This window comes from Aplidium turbinatum, chromosome 4 (genome assembly GCF_918807975.1).
Source record: "Aplidium turbinatum chromosome 4, kaAplTurb1.1, whole genome shotgun sequence".
NCBI lineage: Eukaryota > Metazoa > Chordata > Ascidiacea > Aplousobranchia > Polyclinidae > Aplidium > Aplidium turbinatum.
In genome coordinates this window covers 22,715,872-22,734,875 of record NC_137475.1, presented here as the reverse complement: position 1 = coordinate 22,734,875, position 19,004 = coordinate 22,715,872, and the positions used below count along the sequence as shown (strand labels likewise).

Here is a 19,004-nt window from a genome sequence, read left to right as displayed (position 1 = left end):
TACACACCACAATGCACATACAAAGTCAAGTGCTAAACAATTGATAGCCATGAACCATTCAGACTTTCCCAGTGAGTGTGTTTTTGCAGCTGTCAGGCAAAGCTTTTCTGAGTTCGTGCACAGCCTGTAACAGATACTGAAGTTGTTCCTCATAATGTGATAGTAGGCCACTGAACTTCTGAATTAGAGCTACTCCTCGTTCAGCGTGGTCGTTGACAACTTTTACGGCCTGCACAATGCACAATGTCACACGCCGCTTGACAATCTTCTCGCACTTTCCATGTCTCTGGATCTGTTTTGAGAAAACCATCATGAAGGTTGTGATTTTCTCAAAAAGCATTTGGGATATTTGTGGGACAAAGTCGTCCAAACAATTTCCTTGAATTTTTCTAGATTCACATGAATCCGCTTCGGAGGATCTGCATGTCCTTGTTTTCCAATGCGAGAACTATTTTTCGTTTCACTGCTGCAGGCACCTGGCACATTCTTGTCAAACAAGGCCAGTCCAATCAACTCTTCTGATAAATACCACAGGTGGCCAACAATCTTCACTGCTGCTGCTTTATAAATGGCTGGGTTAATGTATTTGTAATCTACCAGGGACTGCAAGAGCGTGAGGTCATTGTTGAGGGCACAGGCTGCGAGAGGAGCTGTCATCCAGGCTTTGAGATAAATATGAATGGTAAAGACGGTTATATGTCGTAACTCTTTCTGTTCTTTAGTAGAGAGCTTAAACTGGCAAACTGGCTTTTAAAACCAAAGGTGATTATGAAGTTTCTTGAGATAAGCAGTAATTGTTACTATTCAAAGCATGGAAAACGAGTTGTAGCATAGTTTTCCAATGCATGGAGATGTTTTTGAGTATTTCCAACAGCTTAGTGCATTTGCTAGGTTTGTGCAGATAAACCACTAATAAAAGTGCCAGTAGTCGAATGTTCTCCTAAGTATAAGGGCTTAAGATATTTTGTTGTTCGAAATAAGATGAGAAAAGGGCAATCTTGATGGAGTAAATGACCTTTGTCATCCACCTTGCATGAGATATTGCACCTGTAGCTATATATGCATAGTGAATTATCGATTGCGAAACTCCACCAGGAAAAATCACTGCTAGGCATATGAACTCCTTGTAGTTTTTTCACAAATGTTGGGAGTTGGTGTTCGCACTAAGAAAGCTTAAACAAAAATTTAACACAGATTCACATCCACCTGTCAAAAATCATGGTAATGAACTCGCATCAAACACACTGAAATCATCTGTCTTAACATACTTCCAGTGTGTCTGAAGCATATCAAAGATCTTCTCATTAGGTGATACTGTTTCTCCATATTATACAGGCCGGCATACAGCTCAGCAACAAAGTTCAAAAATGTGGTGCCGACAAGTAAAGATAAGTACATTTATACTTTTGGAGTTGTACCACACTTCCATTTTGAAGTCCAATGTTACCAGCAGTTGTATAAAGCAAAATGCTATGATTTTCTTGGTTAGACTTTCAAATTTTACCATTTCAGAAGCGATCAAATTGGTTTCGTTTTTAGCTGTCTCGCTATGCAATTTAACCATGTTAAACACAAGATTATGTCTCCCTTGGGATGCTTTAGTGAGTGCAGAATGACTGCAACATGTTTTTTGGTTTCAGAAGCATGCTGCAAACTGTTCAACACTTTCCCATCACATTGAAGCATAAAGAGATCTTCAGACTCAATACGTTTTCTATTCAACTCATTTCTTTGTTCACTAACTTGTAATCTTACCAATTTTTTTTCTCTTTTGCAAGTCATTTCAGACACTGGTGGCTCTAACTCTGATGATTCAGTGGCTGTATGAAGTTTTTCAGTTAAAGCCCGATGACTGACTTGATACTTATCAGCCACCAAGCATACGTGAAAACTAAGTGCATCTTTTCTTATCTTTTTAGTAAGATTTGAAGAAGTTTAATGGGCTCAACATACAACTTATCCTTTTCGTTACAACTTTCATCATCAACTTCACAATCTGGATTTACTATTGTAGTCTCTTGAGATTGTTTTGTGTTTCACTTCCAATGCTTTGAGGCCTCTTGATGCTTTTTAATCGTTATTATTATTTATTTGTAGCACAAAAGGTTGTCCATATTAAAACCAAAACACAAAAAAACACAAAGAGACAAGACGTAAGGAGTCACTTGGATGTCATGTGCAACATATCATTGTAGTGTTTAAAATATTTCGTTTTATAGAAAGCGTCTGAGGACATTAATGCTATGATAAGGGAATTGAGAGATTTGTAACAACGTTACACAAAGGCATAAACTGTTTTCCGCAATAGAGCATCAAAAGTTGTAATATTTGCATTAACTTGACATTCACGTGCAATAGTAAAGAGAGGCATATTGTGTAGAATTCGAAATGAGTCATTATAGGCAATTCTAATCCGATTGATTGAAGAACGGCGATAATTGTGCCAAAGTTGACAAGCATAAAGAGATGTACAATAAGAGCGAAACAACACATTTTTTACTCTTCGTGAACATTTGCTATATTCATTTTTTAATTTGTTTACAGTACAATAAAGAGATTTAACTTGTCGCAGTATGTCCTTGTCATCTGATAATGAGGACGTGATATGCACACCTAAATACTTAATATTTTCAACAAACTCGATCGGTTCTTGGTCAACAATAATCCTTGGGGAAGCAGACAGATCGAAATGCTTGGGCTTAAATAACACCTCAAAGGATTTTCTACAGTTAAACGTAATGTCATGTTGCTTAGCAAAGTCTTGGCAGATTTCAATCAATTCACGTAAACCAAAAAGGCTGGGACAAAAGCAGCAAAGGTCATCAGCAAACATAATGTGATTTAGCAATGCATTCCCTACATAGCAACCCACTTTAGACATGTTAAGCTGTTAATGATGTGAATATCCGAGTATCCTAAGTTAATTTTCAATCCAATTAGTGACTCGTCATGATTTTTTAATGGGGAAGCAGCGAAAGTTTTCTTCCATACTATTGCAGTATCACCATATGGCCTGCCAATATGAATGCCTTGTTCATGATCAACTGAAGCAACACCAGTACCACAATGATTTGGACTTACTGAAGAAAGATAGTCAAGTTCTTGTTTGGCCAACCAAGTTTCCCGCAGAAAGACAATAGCAAAAATATTACACAATTGCTGCACTTCACTAATTGAGGATTTTAAGCCTCTACAATTGAAGGAGACAGTTTTCAAATTATTTTCTTTGAATTTTCAGCTGTAGAACTTTCAGGTGTACCTGCACTTACTTGGTTGTCAGGAGAAAAAAATCTCTTAACCAAAACACCTTCAGGGCAGTTTTCAAGATGCACAGATTGCTTAAAAGTTATTCCTATTATAGTCACACAGAAGGAAGAGTAGGAACTGTATTTTGTATTAAGCTTTTGTGATGTCACAATACTTGTATTTTTGAATTGAGATGTAACAAAGCTGGTTACTTCTGCTTCTGTAGTTTCTAGTTTTAGGCGAGAAATGAATACTTTACAGGGTTTCTGAAAGGGGTTGATTGCTTTCAATGCAATAGAGTCACTTTTTCCAACTCTCGGTTTTCGACGCTTTTTTACAATCTGCCAGTTGACATCTGTAGAGGTGTTAAATATATGTTCCGGTTTTCTTACCGAGGATGTTTGCATAGGACCTGAGTGGTTATGCGATGCATTTGATCCTTCAATATTTATAGAACAGTCTGTGTTAGAGATCGAGGCTGTATCACTAGGTCTTGAGGCCACTACTTCAGAGTAATTAGGCTTAATGACCTTGTTTCCTATCATTGAGGACATTGTTTCTAATGAATAACTATCAGATTGGATTAATTTTGCATCTCTGCTAGACATAAACAGTTTAATATCAAAAAGAGCCAATTGAACTCCTTTTATACCAGCAGCATCAACAAGTTTGTCTTCTTTCATTTTATTGATCTCCTTTTTTAGTGCCAGAATGTCACTAGCCATAGAACTAGCATTAATGTTGGTAATGTCCAGAGAAGGGAAGTTTGTGTCAGCTGTCACAAATGTGGGGGATGAGATTTTTTCAGAAACAGACATTTCATGGAAAATAGCAATAATGTCTCTGACAGCCTTTTCAAGTTGACCACTCCCTTTGAATATTTTTTTCCTGAGAAGTTGCTTTGGTCTGGCATCTTCAGGGAAATTTTAATATTCCAAGTCTCTGCTCAATTCGATTTCCTCAGGAGTATAGTAATCCACCACCAACTTTATGATTACATCATGCTGCAGTTGCTTCATCCTCTGGTGGATGAACCATAGTGTGGAGTTAACCACAATGGTTGACATCTTACCAAAGTTGGACAGCAGCACTTAAGCAAACCACAAAATCATTTACACAATTACTATTTTTAATTACACTTGATTAATCACCCTTATTCAATACGCCTTGATTACAAATAGAATCATGTTATGACATGGCTTTGTTTGTTTATCAATTGCTCCAATAGTTGAATAAGCTTTTGCTAAAAAAAACTCAAAACATACATAAAATAAGCAAACAAAATATATTAAATGCATATAGACATATCATAGTTCTGATTCATCTAAAAAAAAAATGTTCTAGCTCCATCGGTTGTCAAGATAGTATAATTCTACTTTTTGGGTCGTTTCCACAGAAACGCTTCTACAGACGTCAAACGACAATTATTGATTCAACTTTTTTTGCACAACTACAACTTTTGACCAACTTATGTAAAGATCTGAGAGATTTATCCAAAATTGGTACAGCCTATTACGTAGTGGTTTAGGATAACGCAGAGATAACTTGTCGAAACATTTAAAAGATTCCTTAACTAGAGATTTCAAATTTTTGAGTAACCTTTTTCGTAGTATTTAAAAATACACACCTGGGAGATATATTGACTTCAAGCAACCACGGGCGCAGCTTGTCGTCCAACATAATGTCGAATCCGAACAACTCATGGCAGCAATATCTTCGACGGCAGTTTGATTTTACTAGGCTGTTAGTGTACTGTTCGACACTGGAAGAGAAATAACAGTCATAGATACTGGAATAATCAGATCCAGTATCAAGGGTGGCCAGCTTCTTATCGAATGGGATTGACTAGAAAATTTCTTACTTACTAGCGATCGACCGGTCGGTGATCGTCAGCACTGAACAGTATATGTATGCTTTAATTAATTTAGTAGTAGCCCATGGATTAGGCTAGGGTTAGACTGCAATAAATACACGTAACCCTTGTAAAAATAACTAGTCTCATCTTTTACATAAGCAGCAATTAAACTGGAAAGTTACTGCTATTTCTTTGACAAAGCCTCTGCAACATCGTCTTAATGTTGGTTTGCCTTCTGACTACTGCCGACTCACCTTGTGAACATTACGAATGCTTTGGAGTTTTATAATGACTAGGGCGATTTTTTTGTTACTAAAGTTACTTTTGTTTTAGTTCGTAGACAAACTTCACTCAAATTCAAATATCGTAGATCGTAGACAAACAAATTGAGTAAACAAATAATTCAAAGATCGTAATTATTCAAACTAAAAATTAAAAAAATTCAAATATCGTAAAAATTCAAATATCGTAGACAAATTTCGCTCAAGTCAAATTTGGCTTGAATTTATTTATATTTAGTCAGCTTGCTTTAAGTGATCACTGGTGTAGGTCTGCCTCTAATTTTGTTTTGTTAAGAATGTTTTAGTTATTGTTAACCTCTTTGCAGTTGTAACCACCACTCGCTCTAACTTTAGCATCACAATAGGTTGTCTCTTATCTTTCACGAGAGTGACTGTTCTTGTCCACTCCATTTAAACTTTTAACTCCTAACAAGTAAGTTTGGTGGCTGTGCAAATCACAAATAATAATTTTTGAACACTGTTTTATCGATGCAAATTTTAAACCAGGGGTGGGCATTCCACGGCTCGCGGGCTAGATGGGGCCTGCGTGCAGATTTTGTGTGACCTGCGACAATATTCAAAACTTCTCCATACATCCGTCTAGTTACCGCATTCAAAATTGGTGTTTTTTACTGGTCGCCCACATGCAATTTATGCTATATATATCTCTTCTATGTACCACCGTGTTTGTTAGGCTACGAAAAGACTTTTTGAACTAATCACTGATACCGGTAGACCTACAATCGTAGTGGTTAGTTTCATGAACGTGTTTTGTACATTAGAACCAGAGATCTGTGTCATAGAGTTGTGCTGAGCTGGCAGAAAATCAGAAAAGATAAAGTATTGCGTTGCTTGGTTTTAACGATACGTAGTCGAAAATCCTTGCTTTGGCCAAGCGATTGCTAAAAGAATAGAAAATACAATGCAGCAAAGCAGCTCTGGATATATTTCTTAGAATATTTTATCTCGAGAAATTTTGCTGCAGAGTTCACCGGCACCTTGGCAGGACTCAAGTTCTGGCATTTCAATTCTATCTTTTAAACATTGATAATAATTCACAGAATAAATACAATTAACAAGAAACTTAATAATTAAATAACGTAACAAATTTAATTAAATAAATTAATAATTAAATAGAAACTTAATAATTAATAAGTGTTGATTCTATTTGAATAAGACCTTCTGATGATCCGTTAAAGGTGAAACAGGTTGTTAAGGATTCAGATAGTAATAACTATATTTGATTTAATTAATAAGAAACAAATATAATCAAAGAACAAATAATAATTCAAATAATCTTGAAATTTTTGTTGATTTGCTGAATCGCGTTGAAAAAGAGGTTTCAAATGATTACGTGACGTACAAGTCGTCGTTTTAGATATGTTGCCAGATAGACAGATCTGAATTTCAGACTAAGATCATGGAAGTCTTAAGAATCAAACGTAATAATCCGTCTCTCAACCGGCAGTTATTCGCCTGTGGCTCATCGTTCCTCTTGTGTGTGCTCTAATTGTTTGTCAAATGCCTGTAGTTTACACCTCATGTGATCTGTTTTCCACCGTATGATATACTTGTAATCATTCCTGTGTCACTCGTTCAGTTTGTGCTTTTCAGTCTGGAGTGTCGTCAGTATACAGTTACAGTGCAAAGTCAAATTTACCTTACAATTTTCTTTTTATGTATATTGCAGATATGTAATTCCCGATGAAGACACACGTACGTGTCGAAAACGTTAGAGTTCATTTTTAATTATGTTATATTTGTGTATGTAATACATCATGTTAAACCCGCTGAAGTTACTTTGTTTTATTTCTCTATGGTTCAACAAAGAAAACTTTCTACCAAAGCTCTATCTTTTAAACTTTGATAATAATTCATTTAGTAGCCTACTATTAAGTTTTTTTTTGACAAAAGGAACACCAAACCTATGCCGATTAGCAGATGGAAATAACGATTCCTACAACACTGGCGCAGGTGGGCATCAAGAGGAATCTCTAACATCAAATATTCGAAATGAAAACACTAGCCTACCTCACGGAGATTTATTAAAAATTTTCAAAGTTTTCAGACTTTCGCATTGTTTCCCATGATTTTGACTAGGAGAAATCCGAAAATGACAACCATTTTGCTCTCAGATGATGGGATACCCTGCCTCAAGGAAGACTAAACATTTCCATTTTTGCCAAAATCGCCCATATTTAACCTGTTAACATTTTGCTCCTCCAGGAAGGGGACAGATTTGGCCCTCTCTAACACTTCTTTTGATTACTAGAAGCACTGTAATGCCATGCACTTGGTTTTTCTTGACTTTTTCTATAATTGCAAGACGGATCAGATGATGTTACATTTGATGATCAAAGTTGTATATTTTTTTTGTAATTTACAAAAATTGTAAATTCAAGCTTTTGGTAAATTTTTGCTGTTTCTTGCCAAATTCTAGCAAAGCTTAAAATCGATTACATTGAGCTTAAAGCATTAAGCTCATAATTGCTTCGTGCATCAACATGCGCAAGGAAGAGACGTATCGTGGAGTTTTCCATTGTTTGGTTTGATCTCAATTTGCCCCGAGCTGATGGCAAGAACAGTCCAGTTAGAAATCTTTTCTTTTTATATTGATTCAAAGTTTCAAGACGTGGAACCAACATAAAATAAAAAAGATTTTGTAATTAGGTGAATAAAAAAACATGTTATTCTTTTTTAGACCACCGCATTCAAAAATACACACAGAAAGCAAAGACTTCCACCGTCAGCATCATGGCTTAACAGATTAAAAATGGCTGATTTTGACAAAAATGAATGTTTTAATGGAAATGTTTAAGCCTCTTGAGGCAGGATATCCCATCATCTGAGGGCAAAATGGTTGTCATTTTCCGATTTCTCATGGTCAAAACCAAGGGAAACAATGCAAGAGGCTAAAAAATATGAATTTTTTTGAATTTTGAACAGGTCTACTACCTCAGGCTAGCTAGGTCTTTGGTCTTCACGATTAGGCTGCGGAGCAGTGTCTCACAATACGTTCGAACAGTGAATCGGATCAACTTAATATCATCTTTAAGAAATTGATTTAGAGAGTTTGGCAAAGTTTTGAAACCTTTTTTCAGTTAACCTTTAAGGTAGGTCCGTATAATCTGATTTGAACTAGCAATGTTCTTAAATTTTTGTTGACACAATAAAAGTGCCGATTTTATGTGAGAAAAGTTAAAGCTAATCTTTTTAAAAGAGAATCGATAGCTTGTCGAGATGCTTCAAAACAGTATTCAGCAGGTTAAGGGAGAAAAAAAAGCGTTTTGAATAACTCAAATAAAGAATACCATCTGCTGTGCAACTTATTTTCTGAAGCAAAATAATGAAGTGTGGTGTACACAGTAAACAGTTTTTCCTTCATTGCAATTACAGCTTCAGCTTCACCATGAGATAGCTGACGAGTACGGCATGCTTTAACCTACTTTCGTATAAATATCAGCAGCTTACAATTACAGTATTTTAGTTAAAAGCCTAAAATGCCATTTTTAGCGTTTTCGGTGGTAAAATTGAAAAGTACTTCCATGTTTGAACTCAGCCACGTTCGCAATCCTGTATGTGCTGCAGCTCTTTCATCGTGTCTGTACAAGCCAGTGCTAAGCGATACGCATAGCAGTGCACTGCGCAAAAGATCTGGTTTTGTGCAGTCACTTTTTGTGAAAAGGAGTTTCGACGGCCTATCACTATCAAAGTGGGCAGCGACCTCGTTCCAAAGTAGAAGGGGGATAATATATATTACAGAACCCGTTTACAAAGATTAAGTGTTAATTCTTTGCTGTAGTTACAGAAGTAGGCTGTATTTTGAGAGACCGTTGGAGAAATTTGAGAAACCGTTCAGTCTTTCAAAACCTGTTTAGAAAACACTGTACACACGTATACTGTACAGATATATAATAATACATTTAGAAAGCTTAAAGCAATGGGATGCCTTGGTAACGTGAATAACGTTACTTCATCAACTTGCTGCAAACTTAATTGTAATTTGTTGATATGACAGCAACGTGTTGTTGTTAAACGTGTTCGTTGTTGTAAACTGGCGTTTGTCCTCGCTAGCAAAAGTCGGTCAGTTTTAAAGACGTTGTCATAATAATTAAGTTATTGGTTGAATGCTTAGAGTGGAAAAGAAAGCGCCACCTTATGATGGTTTTGATAACAATGTCTTTCATCTGTTCCCAAATTTTGTCCGTATTGATTCCATTTTGCTGGAGGTAACCCCACAGGGCTTTAAGACTCCTAAACAGAAAGAATCAATGTAAAAACGTGAAAGGTTTTTATAAATCAGTGGTTGCAACTCATTGGAATTTTCTAAAGAAATTGTATTATGAAATTCAGCTTAGACTAGTTTATTTTTTACAATGAAAGTGATTTTTTACTTTAGTTGGGATCAAGAAAAAGGTAGAAGCGGCAATGCAAACGCTAGCACGTGTTCGGGACAGACATAATATAGCATATGCCTACTAAGTAGCCTAGCCTAGAAAAGATTTGACTAGGTCACAACACCATGAAAAATAAAAAAGTGTAGAAATTAAAAAAATTGTTCGAAACAACTACATCAAAAAAAAACAAACGAGAGAGACGTTTGCTATGTTGATCGACCGTGATGCGTTATCAACAATGTTGCTAGTCGGTGGGGAAAACATAACTCGTGTTGTGTTTAGCTCATAGTGGTGGGATCTAGAAATCTAGACCTGACTGGTTAAATTTGACATTCTATTTGAATAAGCTGAAGATGCTATTACTATAGCGAAATCGATTCTTACTTAATAAATAATACTAAGAGGCTAGATTGTTGTGCAAATGCCAGCATTTGATGAATGCAAAATAGCAGTACCATGGTTAAATGGAAAAATGGCCTATTTTCAATTGCATCGAAACTCATTGACAAAAGGTTGCCAGCACAGCTTGCAAAGCACCATTCGCAGTAACAATCAAAAGAGATAATAGTTGCAATCGGTATAAACTTATGGTAGATCAGGTAGGCACTTCTACTCACCATTTATGTCCTTGGCAGATACTAGCATTGTCATTTTGCTCGAAATCGCCCGACCTCTTGTTGATACTGTAGTTGGTCAGGTGCATGTACCTGTTACTCAAGTGCTTCATCGAATTTGAATATCTAAAAAGAACATTGATGAGCATTTTTAGAACTTGTGATTATTCTGTATATCACCGCTTATCAATTCAATGCAAACGCAGTCGTGTGTTGAACATATACAACCTTCCCTGACAGCTAAACATAGATCGCTGTAACCAGAAACCCGTTAAGGTATTTGGTAACAACCCTTGTGTTGTTAACAATAGTTGTGTGTATTATTTGCAATGCGGATAACATCTAGATATACATTATTTAGCACACACATGATATACTGCACTTCCTAAATAATGTGCAAAAATAACATATCTTGCCAATAACTCAATGTGTCTTTCACAGTAAACTAGTCAATCACGCTTAAAATCAGTCCAGTAGGCATGTTGGAGAGGATTGAGCCAAAAATCGTGCAATTATTAACATGTTAGTCAGTGTTATCGGTTTTCAAAAAGTTTGTGCTTTCTCAAATTCAGCCTACATTGCTATCGTTTATGCATCGACAGTGTGACATGATCATCATCATCAACAGGTCCATTTCTCTAGACGAAAATTGGAAGCAATGAATCGCTAATCTTTTTTGAGATATTTTAATTGCAGTTTTATAGTCGAGCGCTTTTCAATTTTTAAAAAATGGTTTGTACTTTTTTATTTCGCAAAAATTTCATCTGCACAAAACAACTAAAGTTAATTTTCAGCTATTTCTCTTCCGATTTAGAAGATGACAACGGAAGAGTTTGTTCATTAAAATCCTAAGCCAAATTTAAACTAGACAGTTTAAGCTGCAATGATTTGATCTGAATTCAATTCTCATTGAAAATTCAAGAAATGTGGGGAAGAATTATATGGAAGAATATTTTCATTAAATTAAACAGAAAAAGTCTATCGGAGTAGAGTGTAGCCTGCAATATTGTTCGCTAGCGAGACATGGATGCTAAGAAAGAGTGAACTGGCAATTCTGAGAAGAACGGAAAGGCAATGGTGAGAGCAATGTGTACGACAAATACGAGAAAAATGCTGAAAAATTGATGGATATGCTAGAGATGAGAGAAACTAGACCAACTTGTGGGGAAAATGGAGTAAGATGGTATGAACACGTGCTAAGGAGTAAGAAAATAAATTTTCTTCGAAAGGCATTGACTTTAAACGAAGATAGGGAGAGGAAACCAGAATGTCAAAAAAGAAAAAGTGATCTTCTTCTTCTTCGTGTGAGCATCTGGGGCTGAGGGTCTATGTTTTTACCACCCCACATTCACGATGTTCCTGGACTACTAAAGGCTACTAAAGAGCAGCCAGTCTTTGGTTTCATCATCCATGGCGCACAGACCTTCCACTCCACTAGGTGGCTTGAAGATGGTACAGTCATTGATGATGTGGTCTGCGGTCTGTTCTTCGGCACCACACTCACAAGAGCAAGAAGAGGCCATTCCCTATTGGTGCATGGTTGAGCGGAAAAGCCCGACGCCCGTATGAATACGGTTGAGGCGCACCCATGCCTGTCTTTGTAGTGTCAGGCCAATGGGGCGTGTGTTGGCGTCGGAAATGAACGAATGGAGTCTGGTGGTACTTGACTTCCATTCAGAATTCCATTTATGTTCCGCCCAAGTAGCCGCAGAGATGTCTTTTCATCAGCTTCGTTGATCAGAAGTTGAGGGGCTGGCACGAATGGGTGTCTTGATTTCAGTCGATGGGGTGCTTGTTTGGAAGAGCAGAGATCTTGTGGTGGAGAAGATGGTTGGGCTCCAGTGCCCGTCGACCGAGTGTGGTTTCTTCACGACGAAGCTCAGCGGATTGGATGCAAGCAAGAATGGTGAGATTGTTTGTGGCAGTGTCGATGTTATGGCAGTGAGCACTGCGGTACCAAACAGGTGCACAGTAGGGTGGAGTGAATTTCACTTAATGTTTTGGATTTTGATTTAAGGTGTTGTAATGTTGTCTTTGGGCCTAAAAAACAACCCCGAACATAATTTTGGTTTTCCTACCCCTAAATTGACCCTCCTACCTGAGGTCAAAGGTCACGCAAGGTCAAAATTGCTCTATCTCCACTTCTACTGGTGCTAGAAATCTGTTTAATGGCTTAAAAGATTCAGAAGACCCATATTTCTATCTGTTCTAAGAGAACTTTTTCTTCTATTGCTAGTAGAATTTGACTAAACAGCAAAAATATAGTTTTTGTGGTATTTTTGCTTATACAACATTATAGTTAACGAACTTCAACAGCCAAAATAGTAAATTTCAGCAAGTGGTTGAATTGTTGTTTGAGAATCACAAAGCACTGGAAAATACCGACCTGCAGAACAATTTGTGAATTATAGACTCAGATGGAACCGCAATTATGACAGGTAAACACCATTGCAGCATTGCCACATTAGAAGAGTTGGTGCAAAGACCTTCGCAATAGGTCATCTGTGTCCTGCATACCAACGAACTACCTCTCAGGCATGTCTTTAAGCACTAATTGGATGGAGTCTCTTTAAACTCCGACTCGTTTTCAGGCCCAATTGGCAAAGAGCTAAATGGTTTAATGTCTGATTGGCATGGGGTTAAGTTTAAGCCATTATCTTTTATTGAATTTCCTCAAACGCCAAAAGAAGTTATGGAAAGTTTGAATTCCGATCAATTTTATGCATACCAAATTTGTTTGGCTGTCATATCTGGAAAACTTGAGAATGACTTAGCACGGTTTGAAGTAGGTGGCTTGTCACATGCAAGATGGTTGACACTTGCATGTCGTCTTTTGAGATACTACACTTCCCAAACAAAGCCGAGCCAAAATTTTACAATTCTGGTAGAATTTGTTTAAAAGTCTACTTCCTAAGTTGGTTTGATGTCAATAGCTTAACTCTAAATAAATAAAGTAGCTGTCAACTATTTTCGCATGCTCAAACGAATCAACCAATTTCCCTAGAAGCAAGCAAGAGACATTGCACCAAAAACTTTGATACGTAATGGCTTCTCAGCTCACCCCAAACACATTCTTCTTTCGAAGATGGCTGACGCCTGACGATGATGATACAATTCGATCGCAAGCTGTCAATATTGTGCTATCGCTACGCAGAAGCAAATATGTTGAAATGACCCCAGATGATGAAAGTGCAAAGGCAAATTCTTTTGCAGAGAGGACAGTAACTGTTCGAAAATTCATCATACCGGAGATCAATATCAACGCCGAGTTCTACCACAACATGGCAAATTTTGATGAAATTCATGTCACAGAACCTACCGCAACCAAAGTCATAAATGATGATGCAATACAAAATTTCAAAATAAACAAGCTTGAACTTGATCACCCATGCCACAATCAAGCTGTAGAGCGTCATGTGAAGCTCGTAACAGAAGCTTCCATGCATGTGGCTGGGTTCGAAAGATGCCTGGGATGGTGTGATCCGCAAAAAGATCAAATCTCGGAAGTTGATGTCCTCTTTCAACACCAAAAAGCAATTTTACTGCTGAATACGATTGCATAATAACCACTTGTTTATAGTTACCAGGGGCATAACCGGAACCTAAATATGAGGGAGGTAAAATGTTTTGTGACATTTTTTGAGTGTTTAAAAGTGCAACTGGATTTTCATTTTCAAGCAATGGGATTTTCATTAAGTGCTGCTTGACTTGAAGACCTGTCGGTGGTCCCTTCGCAGCCTTCCCGTTGTTGCTGGTTAGTTCATGCTCAATTTAAATTTTGATTGTGTAATAATTATTATTGTACGTAGTGTGACTTGACAAAACTGTATCTCTCTCTCAATAATTTTCATGCCTTTCAACCATTGAAATGTCATCTTAAATGCATCAAAACATTAATTTCATACTTAGTTCAAACTTCAGTTCCTCATCAATGCTGCAGATAACAATATTTCGATGTTCAATACACTTCTTCTCAAACAACAATCCAACCAATTGCTGAAATTTACTATTTTGGCTGTTGAAGTTCGTTAACTATAATGTTGTATAAGCAAAAATACCACAAAAACTATATTTTTGCTGTTTAGTCAAATTCTACTAGCAATAGAAGAAAAAGTTCTCTTAGAACAGATAGAAACATGGGTCTTCTGAATCTTTTAAGCCATTAAACAGATTTCTAGCACCAGTAAAAGTGGAGATAGAGCAATTTTGACCTTGCGTGACCTTTGACCTCAGGTAGGAGGGTCAATTTAGGGGTAGGAGAACCAAAATTATGTTCGGGGTTGTTTTTTAGGCCCAAAGACAACATTACAACACCTTAAATCAAAATCCAAAACATTAAGTGAAATTCACTCCACCCTAGTGCACAGTACTCTGCTGAAGGGTAGACAAGGGCTAAGGCTGCTATACGCAAAGTGTCAGCCCTCGCCCTCCAGCTGGAGCCTGGCAGGCGCTGAGTAGCGCAGCGCGGGATGTCAGTTTATCGGGACCGCGATACGTTATTTGTAGGGCCCGCTCCTGTTGTTGCACAATGTGTTAATTTTGGCCCGCTGACACAAAGAAATGATACCAATTCAAGTTGCATTTAAAAAAAAAAATAATCAAGACTGCCTTTTTTCAGATAAAAAGCCAGACGAGAAAAGTTAAAGTCATTGTTGGGTCATAATTGCAAAATCAACTATTATTGCTTGAAGAGTATGGAAATGAGTGATGCCGTGAGCATTGATTCATTTTCTTGCTAGCAAATTTAACCACCGCTTTTGAGATTCTGCGGCAATTAAAAAGGACTTCCACTTCTTTCTACTTGAACTTCGAGGGGGTCCAGCTCACTTGCAAGTAATTTATTTCTCTGCGATGCAAAAGCCGACATCTACATCTTTCTCTCGTGCCTTTTTACCAGCAGCTGGATAAAAATAAGTTTCCAGAAATGCGAAATTTTGCAATGAAAATGTTGGGCTTGTTCGCTTCAATATATTTGTGAAGCAGACGTTTTCAGTTATGAATTTAAACCTACGTGACACCTTATACGGCTTACGCTCTACTACTAACCTCGAACCAGACTTGACCTGGGGCAACAAATGAAGACGTCAGTTTCACCCTTCACATTAACAAAGTTTCTGGACGTGTTAATTTACGGTGGAAAAAACAGATAACTTATCACATCCCGTGATGTGTGTACAACAAAATACTTCAACTTGCATATTGCTTTGTTGTATGAAAATTACATTAAATAACGCAATATTACTATACCCTAATGTCTCTCAACCTCAAAGCCGAAAACTTAACTGTTAGAAAACACGCTCAATTAGAAACTAGCTGAACGTATTATTCAAATTAAATTTATTAGAAATTCCGCCAAAAAAAACAAAAAAACTCCAGTAATCTTGATAAAATCCATGTTCTCTACAATGATGTCAAATTAGAAACAGACGATAATGCTAAATATCTAGGAGGAATTATTATTGACCATCAACTTTCGTTTAAACCCCACATCGATGCTCTGAAATCGAAACTTGCCTGGTCCGTCGGCATCTGGTCTAAATTCGTCTAATTCTTTCGAAAACCAGACTTCAGTTATATCACTCGCTCGTGCATCCCCATATACAATAGCCTAGGCAATAACAATATGGGGTTCCACTTTTAAGACACATGTCGACAAACTTAACAAAGCAATAAAAATAGATGAGTCGGATCACGCGACACCATATTTCAAACAATTAAATGTTCTTAAATTAAAAGATCTGTACAAACTCGAAACTGCAAAATTCATGTATAAATATGAAAACAATTCACTACCGCGTACTTTCTCTAATTATTTTAAAAAAGCAAAACATGTTCATTTTAGTATTTTTAATAAAAAAAGTTTAATAAAAAATACTGAACTGATACTTGATGGAGAATCGCTGGTCTGCTTCTTCGTAGTCAGGAGATCCCCTATCCTTAATGGAACTCAATAAATGTAATGTTCATTTTTGCAACACTAAAAATTCAATTGACAAGAATAATTTTTATGTTCCTCAATACTCATCTTCAAAACTTTAACATAGCTTCAAATATAAAGGTGTGGAAATTTGGAACTCAATCCCGTTGGAAATGAGAAAAAATTCACCTAACTCATTTAAAAATCATTATAAAAATCTTTTACTGTCGTATTACTAATGTTGTGGCATTAGGCCTATGTAGATGTCTTATTGTTTAATGTTGTACTATGCATGCATACTTGTCGTTCTAGTGAAACTATTCAGCTGACACGTATTGTGTTCATTCAAGCAATTATACTGTAAACTTATGTTTTATTTTTATCAAATTCGCGTCACTTAGAGTTTGTTCGCGTTCTTTTGCCTGGTCGCGCAATGAGCGCGAAAACATCTCCTAATATGCTTCTTTTATGTTTAATTTGCTATCTTTTCTTCTATTGTTGAGGGTGGCTGCTTGACTAGAAGACCTTCCAGTTCACTTCGCAGCCTCTGTTGCAGTATCCACACATGACCGCTGGTTTTATTTGACTTTGCTTTATGAGTGTGTGTGATTTATACTCTCAACAAAATAAACATATCAATCAATACATAATGGCATGAACGCTAATGTCTCTGAACCTCTGTTCTGGTTCTTCAATGTTATTGAGGATGAAAAGTTAGGCCTATATCTGTACAAGGATCTTTCATTAAGGATACAACCGAACGATTAAACACAATCAGTTAGGTTCGGAATCTTGTGTAATTTATTAATAAAGCTTTCGATACAGTAAAGGCAGGTTCTTCAGTATCTTATTCAAATAGCAGCATTTGTACAATGTACTTTTAGACAAGCTTCCAAGCAACAGTGAGCTTTGAACTCGGGTCGTTGAAGGTTTGCATCACTTCAACAATCCACTACGCCACTCACTATATAATATGCTTCTTTGTTTGCGCAAAGCAAGATTGTCATAAGCTGTTGGCCCGCGTGCACTTTCGCATTATCAAATCTGCCCTCCTCCCATGGTAAAAAGTTTGGACACCCCTGTCATATATCATTTTATGGTGTAACTATATTATTATGTAACAGATACTTCTATGCAAACCATTAGGAATGGACAATTTCTTTCGGAAACAAAAAAAATTAACTTTTTTCAAAGTTTATAGCAAAAAAATATTGACAAAAAGGCGCTTATCAGATGTAAAAAGGTCAAAAACTTGTGATATTGCACAAAGAAGGGTAGTCTACTCAAAAAGAAAAATATCCCAAAAAATAAATTTCAGCAAGACAATAATCAATCAGGCAATAGTCAATGGTAGACCAGGGTCAATGGTAGACCTGGTAGACCAGGGTTACCAGTCCAACAGATGATCATATTGATGAGGAGGATAGTGTGCTCACTTATATATTTCAGCAAAAAGACTAGATTGTGCAAATATTGTTGTGCAAATGTAAGAAGGTTGCTTCTACCATAAAATGTCGTATTAGTGATTATTTTGACCTCAAAACCTATAAAGCAGCTAAAAAATAAGGCTTACACCTTAAATGAAGCCTAAAAGATATGCATTCGCAAAGGCTCACCTCGATTAAACAGTTGAAAAGTGAAAGAAACTAGTGACAATCAGTGTTATTTGCTGATGATTCAAGTGTGCAACAGTTTGCCTCTCGCAAGCGTTTCGTTAGAAAATTACTTGGTTCTATGTATGAAGACCATTGCATGATCCAAACGATAAACCTCCTCCCCCAGGCATTATGGTTTGGGGGCAATCTTATAGGCTACAGTAGAGTAGGTAATCTTATAGAGTAGATAACAGAGTGGCTGCATTGGTCAAAAATAGAGAAGGTATGATGAAAGTGGTAAACCATTTGTCAGTTCAAGAATTTTCATCTCTCCCCTCACAGGTACAACTATTCTATCATTTATCTGACAGTTTAACGTTTGATATCCCAATAAACTACGTCATCAATCTTTCCAAAGTCTCTTTACGTGTAAGAACTAGAAGGAATTATGATATACTGTATTTGTGAATCAAATTAGCGATCAAGTGAAGTAATTACTTGCACGTAGCGAATCTGACGAGTCCATCCTCGAACAAGTATATTCGGAGGGGGTCGAACGAGGTGACGTGAACGTATAACCTCAAATCGAACTTGTTACCGTTAATTAGGTAGGGTCGGGCCAGGTACCTGCGTAGAGGTGGGGTGCGGTGTTAATAGCACAAGTGAAACGGTATGGAAAACAAGTCGAACTCCCAATGGAGATAACGAATGAGGTAGTTTAAAATTGTTGCAACAAAATAATTAGGCTATACTAGAAAATTGCGAACAGTTTAATTCAAATACACAAGTTAGTTTCTTTTATCCAGTCACACTTAACACAATGTGCCCAATTGTTGCCCCACTGAACTATGAGTGTATCAGATATCGAATGCTTTCATCGACAACATGTGAAGTTAAGGTGAATGTTTGCGATTAAACAAAAAGTTTGCAACTTGTACCTACTTTTGAACCATGATGGGTTTCTTCATCGGGATTTGATTCCATTTATGTATAACTCGAATTCCAATACCGCGGGCGGAAGCAGGCTGTATTGTAGAAGTCAGTGGTGAGCTTTACCCTTAATTAGGTTTAAAACCACAGATAGCGGTTTGCAGATAAG

The 19,004-nt window shown here is 36.9% G+C and overlaps 1 protein-coding gene across 2 annotated transcripts in view; it reads right to left on the bottom strand.

The window, feature by feature from the left end:
• The window catches only part of LOC145768554 (tubulin monoglutamylase TTLL4-like), a 98,947-nt gene that overhangs the window by 53,102 nt on the left and 26,841 nt on the right, over positions 1 to 19,004 (bottom strand). For both annotated transcript variants that reach the window (XM_082580075.1, XM_082580076.1), the window contains exons 10-14: positions 18,848 to 18,930; positions 18,404 to 18,532; positions 10,397 to 10,519; positions 9,538 to 9,636; positions 4,874 to 5,008 (exon numbers count right to left, since the gene is read on the bottom strand). In XM_082580075.1, coding sequence (XP_082436201.1) covers positions 4,874 to 5,008; positions 9,538 to 9,636; positions 10,397 to 10,519; positions 18,404 to 18,532; positions 18,848 to 18,930 — 569 coding nt within the window. The remainder of the gene's footprint in view (positions 1 to 4,873; positions 5,009 to 9,537; positions 9,637 to 10,396; positions 10,520 to 18,403; positions 18,533 to 18,847; positions 18,931 to 19,004) is intronic.